Below are 19386 nucleotides of genomic sequence, written 5' to 3'. Positions count from 1 at the left end.
TTCAAAGGTCTCCCTGGGAGCAGGGTCCTGTGTGCCAATGTTCCCACGGCATCCTTGGCCTCATTGCATAATGCTTTTTGCTTTTCATCCTACAAAGTCGACCTTGGTCTAGAGGGTTCACATATGTCTGGTGTTACATTTAAAGTCAAAGTTTATTTTGCCAATCTTTTTCATCCATTTCAATTCTGTAGATTGTGTACAAGGATGACCTTAACTGGTTGAAAGGCATTGGGTGCTATGTCTGGGACACGCCTGAAATTCTCCATGCCAAACATGCTTATGATCTACGCAATGATGTAAGTTTGCCTTGTTTTTTTTTTTTTTTTTTTTTACTTTTTTTTTTTTACATAGTCTAGAGTCAAGGAGAGAGTATCTAAATTATAGATATTGTCGCAGACCAGCTGTGTCTTAAGTGGTGGTGGAGATGGCTGAGCTATAGAAAGATGCCTAGACATTCTCTGGAGTGCATGTGACATTCCTATTCAATAATGCAGTTGAGCTATCCCATTGTTTTCTGGGGAGAAGGGACATGTGGCTCCTCTCCCTACTTTTGGGGCTATTTTGGGTATATCAATGAGCACAAAATTGTCCTTATAGGAAAAATCTCATTTGTTAAGAGGGTGTGATGCTATAGAGAAGATCCTTTGGTAAACAGAGGGTTTGCCAAGCAAATTAGTGCTATAATCAAGATTCCAGTAAGAAAGTTCAAGCATTCATAGAAGAGCAATTGTCAAACCTCCTAGAAGATGCTAGAAGTTTCATATAACTATCAACATTGATTACATCAATTGTCATAACTTCAAACACATCCTGGTCTGTTAAATAAGAGCTAGTGAATTTAAGTGCCAGGAGTTAAAGACAACCAAACCCTCTGTGAAAGCCAGTAATTTCTAATGTAGTGAATGGTCTAAGAAGCTTATTTTCTTCTTCTTGGTAGATCAAGTACAAAGCTCATGTGCAGAAAACAAGGAATGACTACAAGCTGGTCACTGATACCCCGGTTTACGTCCAGGCTGTCCAAAGTGGGAAACAACTAAGTGACGTAAGTGCCCACTGGGGACCTTACTGTGGGCAGGGATAAAGACAGGGACCACCACTCAAGCAGAAGTGGCAAAAAAGAAGGACTGGGCAGTGCCTGGCCTTTTCTCACCGGGAAACCAGAGTTGGTGCCTTAGGAAGTAATTAAGGTTCTGCTCTTCACCTGAAACTAATATAAAATAATTTTGAGTGTCAACTGTTATTGAAAAATAAAAAAAAAATGATTCCGCTCTAGCTTCCTAAAACCTGATGTGTACAAGTAGCTCCCTGGGGTGGAGTCGTAAGTGATCTAAGTCTATAAAAACACTTGTTGTTTTGGACAGAGCTTGCAAAGCTGCTTTTTGTATCCTTGTACCAAGAGCAACAGGGTATGTGTCACTGTCTAGACCTCGTAATAAATTAGAGCCAAATGAAACAGAGTGAGAAGGAAGCAGTTTTGACATTAGAGGCATGGATGGAGCCCAGCCTCTACCAATCTCTGAGGCTTAGGAAAAGCACTTAGTCCTCCAAGCCTCAGCATCCTCATCTGTACAATGAGAAAATGGGTGAACAGCACCCACTATAATGCCTGACAAAAAGCAGGAAGAACAGGCACAAAGCTGGTCTTAAAGCTGGTCTTTTTTTTTTTTTATTAACTCCACAGGTTAATAAATAAATAAATACTATCCCACCAGTGAGTTAGAACATTGAGATCTATTATTTTTGAGCTTGTAGTGGTAAAATGACCACTGTCCTCTTCTTACACCTAAGAGCTAACTCTTTACGCTTATTTCTCAGTGTGGGGCCCACACCCTGGCTCTGATCTTATTGGACATGCCACAATAACATATCAGAATTCTTCAGACAAAGAGAAGCAGGCTAGCTTTTAAAAAATAAATAAATAAAAAGAGAAACTGGAGTTTCCATTGACTTTGCTTCTTTCTAACAACACTGCCATAGTTCAAATCAACCCACTCTGCTTCTCTCTGTACCCAGGCTGTCTACCACTATGACTATGTGCACAGTGTCAGAGGCAAAGTGGCTCCAACTACAACAACCGTGGATCTGGACCGGGCTGTGCATGCATACAAGCTCCAGAGTGAGGTGAGCAGTGAGAACTCTCTTGATGCACCGACAGGTATCCTGGGTGCAGCTTACAAAGGCTAGGTCATTGGCCTCTGTAGAATGCACCTCAGCTTGGGCATCTTTTCAGCATGACCTTGTAAATTTTAAATGCTGTTCTATAGTACATGCTGTTCTATTTAAATGAGTTACAAAAAAAAAAAAAAAAATACCCGGTGCATAGCCCGTTTTCCTTCTTGGCTGGTTGGATCATCTTTTTAAGCAAGCAATGGGCATTTTTGGAGCAATGTTTACATGTTTACAAAATGTTTACAAAAAAGAGGGCCAATCTACTATCTCTGCTCTCAAAAAGCTTAAAGTCAAGATAACAAAAACAAGGCTATAATCATATAAGACTATTAACAGTAAGAAATAAAGCTAAAACTTGCTATTGAAATTCAGACAAGAAAGAACGTGGATTCCATTAATGTATTTAATTATCTCTATTCTGTGTTACTTGATTATGCTACTTTAGTCTCAACCTTCAGTGCTCCTCTCCTATATTGCATGTTAAAAGTAATTTGGTTCTTAATTTTTAAAATACTATTCTTACTCCTAAGAGACAGATTATTTAAGGTCACAGATAGAAATTTCTTCCGACTTCTGCCAGGAATATGAGCATCCTGCCCATTTTACAGTCTGACATCAAAGCTGTCCTTGTGGGGAAGATGGGTTTCAAAGATGTGCCTTATCATTTTGAGTGTCTCCAAGATCAGTGACGGTTTGAGTATCACCTAACACTGCGGTTAAGACAGAGGTGGTCCTCGGCAGCCTGTTTCTCTACTTACCCCAAATTCTTGCTAGTTGCCATGCACTCAGCTGGGCCTATGTCCAGAAGCACAGGAGAGCTAATTTCTATAAGTCTCTGCACTCATTGCTCTCTTTCTTGAAAACAGTCGGTTAAGAATAATTTGATTGCTTGACGCTTAGAACTTATTTAATTTCTTTCTGAAATCAGTTCAGTAAGTGTAAGTACTTTAAGTATCTACTCGCAAACCCAACATGCGCTGGACGTGACTTGTTTAGCTTAGATCAGTTATTTGGTGCAGATGTCCTGTAACCTGCTCTTCCTCCTTCTGCAGAATCTGTACCGAGAAGCTGGCAAGCGCTCCCTGCCTACTGGATACAGGCTTCCCGTCGACACTCCGCACTTCAAACACTCCAAGGACACCCAGTACATGAGCAGCTATGTGAGTGCTCTTCTCCTCATTAAGATGGGATCTGAAGTGCGAGGGGGCACTCACATTCATTAATAGCCCATTCTCTTCCCCTCAGTCTCACCCTGAAGGTTCAACATGATACAATGATAGGAGCAGAGGAGAGGAGACAGCGGATTCCCCAGGGGTGCTGCGGCATTGGCCTGCTTCTTTAGTCTGGCAGTGTGCACAGCCCAGAGCGTCAGCATAGCACTTCCATGGGGTTACATCTGCGTGACTCAGTTACCTTGGCGTAGGGCTCATGGCCGCCATGATGTCTCTACTTCTGTTAGCCTTAGCACAGAAGCACATACTAGAAATTTAAATCATACGTTCACTCCTGATGTGTGGCGATAAGATTGCCTTTCTTTGGCAATGTTTAATTAAAAAAGATAGAATGTCATTGTATGTATGACTTCTGGCGCGGCTGTTGGCCCCAGTTCCTGCCTCACTACTTACCCTCTATAACCATTTCATAGAAAGCTCAGAGGGGTAGAGAGCGCTTCACTACCTGTGGCTTGACCAGGTATTAGCTCAGACACCAACCTTCCCCACTTTTTAAAAGTGCGCGGTTGGGATTTGATACCATTTACCTGAAGGACAAGGCCCAGGAAAGTTTCATCTATTCCAGTGATGCTGACTTGCAGGTCATACCCACAGTCCAGCCAGCAGTTGAAGAATGAGCTCTCCCTTCCATGTTGCCCTTCAGGGTCCTGGGACTCCAACCTGCTGGCCAGGCAGGGTCCAGTATCAATCTGTAAAGCTTTTTATCAGTCTTTAAAATATTCTCTTGTTTCTTCTTTACATTTCCCAGTTTACTAGCCATATTGGGGCTAGAAAATAAGGGTTGTCTCTTTTTTTTGCCTTTGGCGTACCTGCCTACAAACAGATTTCATCTAGGTGACCTTGAATTTCATTCCTTTCTATATCTGGCTTTGTTAGCCCACAAGATAATTTTTAAGACTTGGATTATTATTGAAATTTTGTCAATAGTTTTTTATTATATAATGCTTAGAAAATAATTTTCAAATGAAAGTGGCAGCTCTTTTCTATCTGAGAAATGTAACCCTGCTCTTTGTTTACCCACCAGTGATCTCATCCTGACTTTGCTTTTGCAGTTCAAGTACAAAGAAGTTTATGAACACATCAAGGCAAACGGGTATACACTGGGTCCCAATGACGTTCCGTTTGTCAATGTCCGGAGGGTCAACAATGTTACCAGCGAGGTACTGTGAATGCTAATTCTGTGGAGAAATTTATTACATTTCAAAGACCATGCATGGGTTTGCACGAAATGCATTAAGAATTAATTGTATTTTAGCTACAAACTTATCCATCAGCAAAGAGTAAGAGGGTCTTTTTTTTTTTAATCACCATTCTGATTCTGGTATCCCTTGAAAATGTTTTTCTGTATTTGGTAATGTCATTGTAAAGACCCTGTGCCACATATTATAATGCAAATTAATTTCATATTTTGACATTTGTATTCAAAAATCTTCAATAAGGTTGCATTTTAATCTGTTTCATGCTCCTAGTTTTCTACATGAATTATTAGTTTGTATATCTGATCTACCATCTAACCATCTGATAGAAAATGAAAGACTTTGTACTCAACATTTTTCACCTAAGTAGAATGGTTTGGTTTTGCATAATATAAATCACTTTCTATATCTTCAATCTCTCCTCTCATGCCTCTTTATGTAAAATATTTGCTTGCTCATCAGTCAATGACCCACACTAACCACCTGAAATGGTGTTTCCTCCAATGTAGAGACTGTATCGACAACTGTACCACAAACTAAAAGACAAGATTCACACAACCCCTGACACTCCTGAAATCCGCCAAGTCAAGAAGACACAAGAGGCTGTCAGTGAGGTGAGTATTTTCCTAGGAGAGAGGACAGGCCAGGGAACCCTGGAGTGACTGTCAGCCATTCAGTCTCTAATGTATATATTTCTGGACATTTTTTTTCTGTAGCTGATCTACAAATCAGACTTCTTCAAGATGCAAGGCCACATGATCTCGATGCCATACACACCCCAAGTGCTCCACTGCCGTTACGTGGGAGACATCACCAGCGACGTAAGCATCTTATGGGGTCTTTCCAGATGACTCTTACCAAGGGGCTGGCTTCTTTCAACATTTAAGCCCATCAGTGGTCTTTGCATAGCCTTTCCCACTAAGTACTTTTAAACAGAGTGTACAACTTGGAAGTGAAATAGTGTGGAAGCAGGGCCCCACATTCTACCAGTTTTGGAACCACATGGGAAATATAAGAATTGCTGGCCACCATTCTTTAGTCACCACTGAATCATTACCAACTCTTCATTCTCCAAGTGGCCTCTGTCTCAGGTCATGTTTAGTATCTTTCTCCTGCTCATCCTTACTTAAGCAACTTCCTGCTGTTGTTTTGTTTGTTTGTTTCCCTTTTTGGATGCTTCCTTCTCTTAAAAAGACTCCTTCATTCAGTCTCGGCTATTCTCCCATCAATACAATAACAAAATAATAGTCATGTCCTCACCTCAACTCAGCATTAGAGATTTAAATTTTAAAAACTGTGATTCACCTGTGTGCAAGCAAACTAAGGATAAAAGGTGGATATGCTGAATCGAAATGAAAGATACATCGATAAAAAAGTGTCACAACTCTGCCTTATTCATTCTTGATTTACCTTTGCTCCTGACCAGCTCTATTTCTATTTTTGCCGCACAGATTAAATACAAAGAGGACCTGCAGATGCTGAAGGGCCTGGGGTGCTTCCTGATGGACACTCCCGACATGGTTCGTTCCCGGCACCTGCGGAAGCTCTGGGTGAGTGTCCGTCTTCACAACACGTGGCTGCTCCAACACAGCTTCAAGGAGCTGGGCTGGGCAGAATGAATCCTTGCCTGGAGCTACTTTTAAGGGGAAATTTGCCATTAACCCCCTTGAGCAAGTCATGACCCACTTAAGATGATCTGTGCCCTCTCTCAAAGGCAATGAGCTTGGGTAGATGGCAATTGTTTTTGTCCCTGCTTGGGAAGACATCCAAGGCACATGGAAGGTCAGCTTGACTTACACGTATCAGCCATTTGAAAGACCATGTATAACCATGCCATGAAGTTTCTTAAACGATTAATCAATTTGTATTTTTGTTGGTTTTTTTAAGTCTAATTACCTGTACACTGATACTGCAAAGAAGATGCGAGACAAATATAAAGTGGTGCTCGACACTCCAGAATATAGAAAAGTGCAGGAACTGAAGACACATCTGAGCGAGGTAAGGATACCAAACCTGTCACTACCAGGGTGTGTTCCACTAGTGATCATTATTCAGGCAACTACATGAAGCAAATATCTCTGCTTTGCCTTTAATTACAAACTCCTCTTTTAATAGGATGAGGATATTGACACTTGTTTTACCTACGAATAGGGCTACTGAGAGTTTACTTGATCTTATAGATCTGAAAGGTGTTCTGTCTTACACTATTGTTGTAGTCTCTGAATCAAACTTATTTCAAAAGTTTCTCTCTAATTCCTGCTATCATTAGCCCTAATCATAGTAGTGTCATTTGAAAAGTCTTCAATGGCTCCCTGCTCTGTTCCCACTCAATAAATTCCAAACTACTTAAATTTATTGGAGTGCCCATCATTTTCATCTGCCCCACTGAGGGTCCTGATTTATTGCAGTTGAGTTTAGAGATGCTGTCACCTACACTGTTGATTTTTTGAGAGTTGGGTCCCATCTTATTTAGATGTGTATCTCTTATTGCCTTGGCCATAATAGATGCCCGTGTCTGCCAATGACTAAATCCGCTTTGTAAAGGTAAAGGCATTGCACAAATATTAATGGTTGCTCTTATTATAAGCCAGTTGGCCATTCTCATTCAGTTTGTCTCTCAGTTTGTGGCCTCATCCATCAGACATCATCAAGCTGAGCCGAGCTTTGCCAGTTTGGCCACTTCACTGACTTCCCATTCTCAGTAGCTCTGATGGCTGCTGGTGAGGAATCACATGGGCTCTTAGACTTCGAGATGCCCTGCAAACCCAGTGTTGCCCTCCATCGAGGGGATGTACAACTTCCCACACTCTCAGTGAGCCAGAGGCAGAGCATGATTAATTCTTCAGCTGTTACATTAATTCTCAGATGCTACACTGAGCCCACTGGCTTTCCTGATAGGAATGCTTGTGTGTTTTTTCAGTCTTGATAAAGGCACTTTCCCACTCTGGCTAAGCATCAGAATCATCTGTGAAATATTTTAAAGCTGCCCTTGCCCCACATACCTGACTCTCTGTCTGGGCTTTTACCTGCTCCATCGATGGTTCTAATATGCTGCCAGTGTTAGGAACCACAGCATGAAAGTATCACACCTCTCCTCCAGCTACCAAATAATAAAAAAATTATTTGGAAACTTAAAGTATTTGTTGGTACCTCTGAAATGCCCTTACCTCTCTTGGATGTCTGGGTTCAAAATTATCTAAAACTTTAATTTGTCCTCTTCCCAATTCCTATTGGGAATTTTATACATTCTGTGCATCAACATCGAGGAAGAAGAATAATTATTTTTCAGTAGTGCAGTTTCACCACACTTGCCTCTCCATGGAATGACCTGGATTTGATAAAACATTGATCCAAACTACTGCCATAGATTGAGAAGGTCTGGGGTAGAGATCGAAAATCAGTTTTAATAAGGATTTGGGGCGGGGGGTTGGGTCAGGAATGTTTGGGAAACACTGGTTTAGTAAAAGTTTTAGTAGCTAAAGGAAGTTTAAGTTATTACATTTTAAATTGTCTTTGAATTGTACAGATTCTTGTCACATAAACACATACTAGGAAGCAGGGGTGTTGTCCCAAGAAACATAAACAATGCATAGCTATGTACAAGGGAAACATGGTACAAAGGGAATGACAGAAACGACATGGGTGAGCTGGGTCTTAGTCCCAGGTTTGCTGCCCATTTGCTCTGTGACCTTGTGTGAGTCACAACTTCAATACCCCAGTTTCTTGAGCTGGAGAATTGGACTTGATAATAATCCAGGCTCCTTTTAACCATAATATCCTATGGGGTTTTTTTCCTTTATTTGAAATTTAGCCTGGAAGAACGTACATTTTTCATTAGTATCTCTCTTTTGATAGTAATATCAGAAATAGACTCAAGCAGATGAGCTCATTTTGTTTCAGCTTGCATTTGTATATAATTTATATTTTTAAAAATGGACAGGTACATACATGTGTGTATACTGTATTTTGCCATGTATAATGTATACTTTTTGCCCAAATTTCTGAGGGAAAAATAAAGATGCACATTATACATCAGTAGTACTATTTCTGTATCTATATGCATTTTGTAATTATTTTATTTATGCTTGTGCATAACTCTAGAAAACAATAATGATATCTGTATGCAAAATAATACCTCTATAATACAAAACACAAGTATCTAAATATAAATAAATAAGTAATTGAGTTAAAAAATTAAAATGAAAGATTTTTTTCCTGAAAGCTTGGGCCGAATACGTGGGTGTGCATTATACATGGCAAAATATGGTACTTCTTATTTATTTCCTACATTTTGTCTGTCTAATTAACATTTATAGTCATCATTAGAATTTATTTGTCATCTATTTGTCCTTTCTAGTTCATTTCATACAAAGTTCCCTCAATATTTATTAGAGGACTACTTTTTTCAGATCATTTCTCTAAGCACAAGATGATAAAAGGGAGCAGAGCAGAGCCTCTGTGCCCCATGGGCCCATAGTCTGTGAGGGGAAACAGACATCAATATGGTACATGGTATCCTATAGAAATAATGAAGACAGTGTGGACCCCAGGGGTTTTCCAGGCAGATAAGAGGGGGAAGAACACTCTAAGCAAAAAGGACAGTATGTGAAAATGGCTGTAATGAGTTCTAGAAATTGGGAGTAGTTTCCAGTAACGCAGGGTGAATGTGGAAGACTGTTGGAAACGGAGACTGGCAACATAGGATGGAAGCCGGGTTATGCAGATGTGTGGGTGCGGTATCAACGATCCAGGGCTTGATAAAAAACTGGAGGATTACTCCGAGCAGAGCAGAGCTGAGCCTTAAGATCTAGTTTAAGAGAAATCTCTTTCTGTCTTGTGGAAGATGATGACCATGTGGAGTGTCCAGCGGAGGATTTGGGAGAGCGGTTTAGGGGACTCCTACGGATGGGTAAAGAAGTCACGTGGGAGACGGACGCAGGGTGGTGGCGGCAGGAAAGGAGAAGGATCAGACTTAAGGACTGTTAGGAGGTTAGGAACCCAGCGTTCACAACCATTTGGGTGTAGAAATGAGGGAGAAGGTGTCTGGGATGGCTCTCTAAGTTTCTGACCTGGGTGACTGGGAGATCAGGAGCTGTTGAGCACAACTGAGAAAACAGGAGAAGCAGGTGTGGATTGGAGATGGGGGTAATATAAAGAAATCTACTTTGAACATGGTAAGTCACCCGTGTTCAAAATGTTATTTAAAATTTGGGTCTGGAGCTCAAGGGAGACACTGAATACACAGATTTGGAAGTTATGAATCTCAAATTGATGGTTGAGGCCCTGGGTATGAATGAGGTCACTCAAGGAGAATATATATGGTGAAAGGGGCCAACCCTTGACCCCAGGGAACAGGAGCCTTTAGGGGAGGGCAGAGCCACAGGAGGAAGCTGAGAAGGACATTGCTCCCTAAGCACCCAGTGGAGAATGGAAGGCAGAAAAGAGAGTTTTCAGGAATGAAACTGATTGGCAGTTTCAGTTGCTACAGAGAAACATTCTTGGACTTGACAATTGTAAAGTTTTGGTAATCTCACTGAGAGTGACTTTACTGGAGTCTTTCTGGGGAAGCCAAACTATTTCACCTTGAGAAATTAATCACAAGAGAGGAAAAGAACAAACATATAGTCTGTTTGGTTGCGAAGAGGAGGAACAAGGCCATTGGTAGAGTCTGGAAAAGGTTTAATGAAGGGAGGAAATTGAGTCTGTTTGCAGATGAAGGGGGAGGGCTGGAGATCTGGAAGGTTAACGGTATGGAGGGGAAGAGGATAATTCCTGGAGCAGGGTCCTAGAAGGGACGAGTAAGAAGGGACCAAGATCACAGCAGGAGGCTTGGATCTTGGGCAGGCCACAGAATGTATTTTGATACGAGGAGGAAAAAAGTAAAGGAAGCCTAGGGAGGTATATGAGTTTATTGGGAAGAAACTGAGATCGTTGCAGAGGACCCCTGCTTCTTCCATGAAGTGTGCAGTGAGGGCATCTGCAGAGAACACGTTGATGAAGCAGAAATGACGGTGATGACTGTTTTATGTCCAGCTGGTGTACAGAGCTGCGGGCAAAAAGCAGAAGTCGATCTTCACTTCAGTTCCTGATACCCCTGATCTTTTAAGAGCCAAGCACGGGCAGAAGCTTCAGAGTCAGGTAAGATTAATAAACAAAGATTCAAAAACCCACCGCGCTGGCATCACAAAGGATGGTTATGGGTGCCTGACTTCTCCTGGTCAGTGGCAGCCTCTCGCACTTGGTTGTCTTTGACACAGTTGTGGGCTCATTAATTTCAAGTGACAGTGTTTGTCTGGGCCATCATCACCATGGTTTTGTTTTACGTGAGCGGGTAATGCTGTGTCTTCTCTTTCCAAGTTCTGTACAACTTTTGTCATTGGATAAGTGATCTGTGGACTCCAGGTAATGAAAATAAATTGCTCGATTCATTCTATAGAACCTATCTATTGTCCACAGACAAATGAAAGTACATTTCATGCATTCAGGCCAAAATGGGAAAAAAAAAAATATCAAAGGCTCTATCAGAGTCCTCTTGTTTTTCTATCAGTATTCTTTATTATGTGGATTTAGATTGAACTATACTCAGCACTAAGACTATTAGTCAACTGGGGTATGAATATGTGTTTCCAAATGTGAGACACAGAGAGAAACAAATGAACAGAAACACATATGACAAACAAACAGTAGGTAAACACCTATTGAATAAAGGCTGAATACAGAATAAGAAATGTTTTATCTCTATAACATTCGATCTCTATTCTGATTATTTAGTATCTATATGTTGAACTTGCCACCAAAGAGAGACCCCACCATCATGCTGGGAACCAGACCACAGCCTTGAAGCATGCTAAAGATGTAAAGGACATGGTCAGCGAGGTAAGTGAGGAATTTGGCACCAAGACACTGGGTTGAAGATAAAAATCCTTCATTAAAACCCTCACCTAGGGAGAAAGGATTGAGCAAAAAGGAAAGAGGACTCATGGACATGGTCAATAGTGTGGTGACTGTCAGGGGGAGGGGGCATAAGGGGACTAAGTGGTAATGGGAAAAAAAACCCTCACCTGCTGCATCTGGCAGGAGAGCTCATGTCTATAAACTATGTCAGCAGCAGCAAGGACAGAAGGCACAGCCATTCTACTAATGAGCATAATGCGTTGTGTCCCCGGGGTGGATCTGTAACATGGTTGTGAATTGTAAGGGATAGAAACACTTGGATTTAAGTTTGTCCCTCTCTTCTATCTTTATTTCTTAGAAAAAGTACAAGATTCAATATGAGAAGATGAAGGACAAGTACACCCCGATTCTAGATACACCAGTCCTCATCAGAGCCAAGACAGCTTACTGGAACGCCAGTGATGTATGCATCCCTTCCTTCCTCTTCCTGTTGTGCCAGGGACAGGCAAGGTTAAGGTGCCTAAGAAACAAAAGATATTACAGTCATATCTACAGGTTAAAGTCCTGACCCACAGCATCGACCAAGGGGAAAAGCCCCAAAACTTAAAACACAGGTGCAAACAATACCAGTTAGGCAAAGTAGGAGCTAAGAGTACTGCTGAGAAACGCAAAAAACCTATTAATTTTCTTATTGCTCTTCTAGGAAACATATGACCCTTTCTTGTGATTCTTTGGTAGCATTTCCTAGGGATTCTTGACAACTAATTGTTACTTACCTATAAAATCATGTTCTTGGAGACAGCCAGTCATGGCTTCAAATCCTGATGCTGTCACTTGCCTGCTTTATGACTCTACATACCTTACCTAATTTTTCCAAGACTCTGTTGCCTTACCTGTGGAATGAAGATAAGAATTGTGATAGTCACATTAGAGTGAACAAGATAACGTTCCTCACATAGAGATGGCCTCTTAGTTGCCCCTCAGAAAGTGTTTGTCCCCTTTCTTCTGATTGTCTAAACCATATAAATAAAATGTTTGTTAGAATCAGGAGGGACAGACTTTTATTTCCCATACCACATGATCAAGGACAGCACTGTCTTTTAATAGTAATGGGATTATCTGTTAATGAAGACATGAAATTAATCAACTCTGGGTAGATGGCCAGTCCTTACCAGTTTTGTGTCTCAGAGCCCAACAGCAAATGTATTGTATCCATTACCAGACCCAGAATCCCTGGAGGACTGGCCATGTTAGAACTTAAACTCAGACAAAAAATGCTCAATCAACTTCATAATCCCTCACCTTAGCAACACCGCTCTAGGATTTCAAGGCATTTTAGAGTAATTATGGTGATCCCGAAACAGAAATGTGCAAGGGTACAGCAAATTGGAACAATATTTCAGTTCCATAATTTTGTCAGAAAATTTTACTTGGAGCTGAAAAAAGTCTGCTAGTTGGAAAGAGACAATGCCAATTTGCTTCAAATATAAACTGAGAAAATTATATGCTACCCTCAAAAGCTATCCTCTAAGATATATTTAGTCTTCTTGTGACATCCCCATCTTTACCACTAGAAGGTCACCGTTGAATATTAATTGGAAGCAAGCTCACTCTGCATCACCACTGCTGGGGGCGGGCGACAGTGAAACTGGCCCCTGGACCTCATTATGCCCCATGGTCAGTACCAGTGCTGATGACTCGAACCTTTAAACTGGCCCAATGTACTTTACACCTTGTAGGGTGGCACCTCGCATAAGGTTCAGCCTCTCTACCACGGTTATCCCCGCAAGTAGAGCTAAGCAATCTTATGAGACTATCCTTCTGAAAAGCAAAGTTAAAGAAAAGACCTAATTTATTATTTGTTTGCTCAGCTACCCAAAAAGAAAACATTCATTGAAGGTGACTACTCGGAAAGGTACCCATCTTGTGTAGATGAGAGGTTAAAGTTAAGAGTTGTTGTCTCTTGAAATATGACAAAGGTAAAGATTATACTGAAATGAAATTTCAGGACTGCTTCATGGAGAAGGCATTTTAATACCAGGAGTTAGAAAAAAAATATTTCTCCTTCTTCCAAGTACAACAATATGTCATGAGCTCAATAAGGTTATGTTTTTTTTCTCCTCCCAAATGAGCTCTTTGTTTGTTTTACATTTAAATAAACTGTTTTTACATTGAAGTAGTTTTGGATTTATGGAAAATTGTGCAGAGTTCCCCTACAGCCTACACCTAGTTTCCTTTATTGTTAATACTTTATATACCATAATATATTTGTCACAACCAATGTACAAATATTGATACATTATTAACTAAACTCTATACTTTATTCAGATTTTATTAAGTTTCTCCTCATGTCCTTTTTCTCTTAGAGGATGTGAAGTGAGTTTTTAAATCTCTTCTAAATTTATTCATGGGAAAATCTAAGAGAGGAGACTCAAGAGAGCTTAAGCTTAAAAAACCTCAATTATTTAACTCAGTAGTTTTTCACAATCCACATGTGTTTTCTCTTTCCAGCTACGCTACAAAGAAACATTTCAAAAGACCAAAGGGAAATACCACACTGTGAAGGATGCCCTGGACATTGTTTATCACCGCAGAGTCACAGACGACATCAGTAAAGTACGTCCCTGAAAAATTCTACAATACTTGTGTGGGGCTCAATAACCCACCACTGGTTTTTAATAATGTCCTCCCTTTCCTAACACTCTCTGGAGATTTGGGTAAGATTTTATACTTGCCTTTGTGTTTTTACCACAGGTGAAATACAAGGAGAACTACATGAGCCAGCTGGGAATCTGGAGGTCCATTCCTGATCGCCCAGAGCATTTCCACCACCGGGCGGTCACGGATGCAGTCAGTGATGTGAGTCTTCACATTTTCTGTTTTTACACATAAATGCATATGCCCATGGCACTTGGGGAATCAGACACTGCATAGACACTGATTAAACACTTGACTCAATGTTAGTTTTTATGTACGGATATTTAAATCATAAAACTCATTGATAAATGAGTGAACTTTAACTTGGGAGAAAAAAATAGATATTCAAATTTACAAACTTAATTTTTCTTCTACATGTATTATATTACATGACTGAAAGTGGTAGCCTTTATCGAAGCAATAACCTATTTATGGTCAATTGAAGAGACAACTTCATGAAGCAATTAAGACATGTAACAATGCTCACTGAGAAAGGAATTTCAGCTCCTATGTGAAAATGCAGCTGCCAAGTTACTGATATACTCTCTAGGAAAGTTAGCCTATTAAATTTGAATTCTTTAATTAGTATTAAAAAATAAAAATTTCCATATATAATGTAACAGTGCACTACAAAATGAGCAGAAAAAGGTATTACTGGAAACTTCTCTTAAATGATTGTTTTAATACTTTATTATGCTATATGCCTCAGTGGTTAGAGCTTCTATTTGTTCCACCTATATAGATCCTAACCTACTACTATTTGGAGATAGGTTCTTAAAACTCTTTGATGATGTTCTTGTTCCAGGTGAAATACAAAGAAGATTTGACCTGGCTTAAAGGCATTGGTTGCTATGCCTTTGATACCCCTGACTTCACACTGGCTGAAAAGAACAAGACTCTCTACAGCAAGGTATAACTACTCAGGGATAATGGCCACATCCGCTTAACATATTTCAGTGCCCACAGAGAGAATTAGCACTGAAGATACAGCTTTTTCATGTTTCCACCCCTATCCTTCTGTCTAGACCCTGTAGTTGGAGTACATACTGAATTGTTCACCATCTGATGAGCTCTGCCAAAATGGCATGTCTCAAACTGTTTGTAGTACTGACCTCATTGACTATAGTCATCATTTATTTATATAATTTGTTTGAATATGATAAATGGTCTTTTCAGTACAACTCCTCATGTCTCTTACAGAATTCCCTCTTGATTAATATGTCTCTGAGTGATTCACCCTATTAAAGTTGACATGGTAGCAAATATAAAGTGGCATTATTTTCACCCATAAACCTGATGTGTAACTTGAGGCAAATAACTTTGTTTTTATGGCTTCATTTTCCGATTTCCAAAATAAAGTCATTGGACTAACTTCCTCTGAGTTCTAAAAGAGGAGTCAGGAAACTTAGAAGTGCCAGATAGCTAATATTTTAGAATTTGTGGGCCATATTCATTCTGTAATATATTTGTTATTTACAACCCTTAAAACTGTTTAAAAAAACATTCTTAGGTCACGGAGCCATTTAAAAATAGGTGGTAATCTAAATGTTAGCCCACCATGGCCCTAAAATATTATAGTTATCTGAGTAATTACTGGAAAACTATCTCAAATTAATGGACTGATGCCTGTCTTCAACTATATATGGTAATACCTTCAAAGTAAAATAATAATCATTATAATATGTAGAAACACAGAAGGAAATGATTTGGATTTTTGCCTAATTTGGAAAACAGATCTGTCTGTCATCCATTCAATAAAAATATATATTTTGGGGTGACTTTCCAAGAGATCCAGGTGTATATGCCCTTCATTGCCTTGGGGGACAGAGTAAGCATTCAGTAATTACTTACTAATTCTATAAATGAATTATCACAATTGTATAGGATAAATAGCATGTCTCATTCTTAAGATAATCATAGCTTTAATCAAATAACCACATTCTGTTTTCTCTAGTATAAGTATAAAGAAGTATTTGAAAGGACGAAGTCAGATTTCAAGTATGAAGCTGACTGTCCAATCAATAGGCATTTCAAGTACGCAACTCAATTGGTGAATGAGGTATGTATTACCTGACCCAATTAAGCCTATTTAGTTCCCTTAAGAAGTCTATAGAGTTCATTGATTATAGCCCAATAAATAAAATTACAGGAAACTCATCCTAAGTGTTAATTCAAGATAAAGATTTTGAAAGACCCTTACAAAGTCACCATCTCAGGGGCTCTGCCAAAAGCATAAGAACAAATGAAGGGACTGTGCAGAGGCGTGAGGACCCCACAGCCATCACCACCTCTGTTGGCACTTGCGTAGGGCAGCACAGCCCTCTGGTGAGGTGGGCAAGGAGGTAAAGGATTTCGTTGGCTATCAGCCGAACTCCCTTACCCATGATACCGTGTAGAGTTGGGAGACACAGAAGTCCAAGGTTAATTTAGTATCCCTTACTAGGGCACAGAAATAGCAGTGGTTGGAAAGACCACCCTTAAGAGGATAGTTGTGATTCAGCATTCAGTTGTATTGCCATTGTTACTCATGTACTGGTGCAGAGAAGTATCTAGTTGCACCCAAATTATTCCTTTATATTATACTCAGTCTTTCCTAGAACTCTGTTTGTAATAATTTAAGTTAAATTTAGCTTAAAATGACTGAAATAAACAAGCTATGAATTTACTTATGTTTGGATGGTTTTATGTTTAATTTCTTATCTTTGGATTTCCCATAGATTTAAATAAATTCAAAAACTTTGTCAGAAAATTAGTAAAATGTGTTTGAAAATGGGAATGCAGCCAATGGTATATTTATTTAAATGTATGACATTTTTGTTGTTTTTGAACTTGATTTTGTTCATTTTCTGTAGATTTCCAGGTGGGACAACTCTGAATAATTACTGCTAATACCTTCTTAGAATATGGTCTTAATGTATTTTGTTTCTGTTTTTCACATTCACAGAGGATTTCCAGGTGTCTTTTATAATCAAATACATTAACTAGCATTAGAAAAGTATTAGAATTTTTCATGAATATTCTTTTTGATTCTCACAGCCTTAGATAGTAAACCTGTAGATTATCAGTGCCTTATTTTAAATACAAATAAGGTGCCATAAATCCTAACATTGCTAATGGCATCATACGTAGAGATGGAACATGTTTAGGCACAATGTACTCCAATTTTGTGTCATAAATCAGATCTACCAGAAGCCGCAGCCTTCTCCAGGCTATCCTCCTTCACTCGACTCTCTTTGGCTCCCTGTGTTTATTACCCCGGATGTTTTGGGAGCCCACCTCCCAAAATGACATATTTCTAGCTCTCTGGAGTATTTACCTTGAGACATTTCTGTGTAGTCTTGAAGTTGTACTCTTGCTATAATTTGATCTGATGTCTGAGCAGAAAAAATACAGAGCTGATTATGAGAAGCGGAAAGATAAATACCACCTGGTAGTCGATGAGCCTAGACATCTGCTGGCTAAGATCGCAGGCGACCAGATCAGTCAGGTACTGTGATGGGGCTGGTTGGACAGCCCAGGCAGGATTGTGCTCCAGGATTCTTGTGAGATGTTGTTCTGTCTGCCGCAAGGATGTCATAGGTTCTGCCTATGATATTGGGATGTTCTGTTTCAAAGTATCTGTCCAGCCACCCAAAGAGCCCACAAGCTATTTGAGTGTGCCAGTCCATGCTCTGTGTCCTCACATGTGCTGTGGTGAAGGCGAAAAGAAAATATGGCTCTTTCCACACTTTATTTTTCTGGAAGGCCTGTTTCTAACCTGCGATTGTAAATTTCAAATTTAATTGCAAAAGCAAAAACAAAGCAGCAAATTAACAGAAGGAAAGAAGACAAAACTCCCTACCATATCTTTCTACTCTGGTGATGTCTTTTTTCCTATGAGGCAATTTTGGTGGCACTAGCTATGCCATTCCCCATTCACAAGGATGAGGGATGGTCAGCTGCAAGTATTGCAGTCATTCTGCTTGACACTGTAATGTATTCGGTGTCTTCACCCACCCGTATATGTGAGTACATAAAGTGTGTCTGCCTACATCTCTTCACTCAGAGGTGACTGGGATATAGAGCCACGTTCTTAAGTCTCTTTTGTGCTTCACTGCTCTTTGCATGAACAGAGAAAATATAAATCTAGTGCCAAGATGCTTCTGAAACGAGGATGTAATGAACTTCTACGTCCAGATATGTTGACTGCCCTCTACAACACATACCTTTGGAGCCAGGTAATTTCGGATGTGATGTGAAGAAGAGATTTAAAAGCCTTGGGGGCATCCATCTTTATGCTTTCCTTGATTTCCTTCCCCTGGCCCCTGCCCAAGCTGGTTTCACATAATAAAGCTACATAAATATTCATTCTTTGTAAATGAACTGTGGGTGTGGCCAACTGTCATGATGCGGCAGCCATCATCTGCACATGATATGACACTTCTGGATCCCCCAGTAAGATTAACTGAGACTTTTCACATTTTATTTCCAAATCGGTATAACATTTATTTATATTTTTCAGTATTTACCCACCAAAGAGATTCCTTAGAGATTGAGGATATTAAGTAGATTCAACAGCATTTAAGAGATCTGAATACTTAATGTTTTCATCTGATTTGGCCATTGTTCAATGATCACTACAAGTGTACCATACAGGATAGATGAGGATTACAGTGAAGCTCTTTGAATATTGTACATATTCACTGCCCCTCTTGAAACGGATGCTGACTTTGCTAGGTTATTCCCTGCATACCTGTCCTCTCATACACTTGTTAACAATGTTGCTGATGACATTACCTTCCTACAAGGTCAAAAGAAGTACACAGCACCACCTTTCCATCATATGCTGAAAGGTAAATTCGAAGCAGCAGAAAATGGTGACAATTGTCTAACTACCAGATACAATGTTAATAAAATGCCATTGTTTCCATACAAAAAAAGTTTTTAATCAGTCTTTTGTATTAGGAACTTGTGTTATCACTTTAGTTTGACATGAAATTAACCTACGAAGCAAAGGGGATGAAGTCTCCCTAGGAAGATCCGATTTGCCTGCTGCTTTTCCTTTGTCATGATAGGATCATTAAGTGTGCATGAAGTTTTGTTGCGCTCTCCGTATCTGCACTGCTTGAAACAGCTTATGTGCATGAAAAAATAATCATGACTTAGAAATTACAAAAATGAATGTCTTTTTTTTAATGTTAAATACATTAAACTGTATA

General features: G+C 39.7%; 1 protein-coding gene across 11 annotated transcripts in view; it reads left to right on the top strand.

Moving 5' to 3' along the window:
* NEB (nebulin) overlaps nt 1-19386 on the top strand; it is a 199472-nt gene that overhangs the window by 136307 nt on the left and 43779 nt on the right. For 6 of the 11 annotated variants that reach the window (XM_054562776.1, XM_054562773.1, XM_054562770.1 and 3 more), the window contains exons 111-127: nt 192-296; nt 938-1042; nt 2014-2121; nt 3222-3329; nt 4454-4561; nt 5107-5211; nt 5314-5418; nt 6049-6147; nt 6485-6595; nt 10631-10735; nt 11369-11473; nt 11850-11954; nt 14003-14107; nt 14246-14350; nt 14994-15098; nt 16143-16247; nt 17571-17675. In XM_054562776.1, the coding sequence (XP_054418751.1) occupies nt 192-296; nt 938-1042; nt 2014-2121; nt 3222-3329; nt 4454-4561; nt 5107-5211; nt 5314-5418; nt 6049-6147; nt 6485-6595; nt 10631-10735; nt 11369-11473; nt 11850-11954; nt 14003-14107; nt 14246-14350; nt 14994-15098; nt 16143-16247; nt 17571-17675 (1794 nt within the window). Of the gene's footprint in view, nt 1-191; nt 297-937; nt 1043-2013; nt 2122-3221; nt 3330-4453; nt 4562-5106; nt 5212-5313; nt 5419-6048; nt 6148-6484; nt 6596-10630; nt 10736-11368; nt 11474-11849; nt 11955-14002; nt 14108-14245; nt 14351-14993; nt 15099-16142; nt 16248-17570; nt 17676-18300; nt 18406-19386 lie in introns of all 11 variants that reach the window. The other 5 variants (XM_054562772.1, XM_054562777.1, XM_054562775.1 and 2 more) reach the window with 2 other exon arrangements.

The sequence above is a fragment of the Pteronotus mesoamericanus genome, unplaced genomic scaffold (genome assembly GCF_021234165.1).
Source record: "Pteronotus mesoamericanus isolate MK-2021 breed Mesoamerican mustached bat unplaced genomic scaffold, CSHL_Meso_final scaffold_651, whole genome shotgun sequence".
Taxonomy (NCBI): domain Eukaryota; kingdom Metazoa; phylum Chordata; class Mammalia; order Chiroptera; family Mormoopidae; genus Pteronotus; species Pteronotus mesoamericanus.
This window is presented reverse-complemented; position numbering and strand designations above follow the sequence as displayed.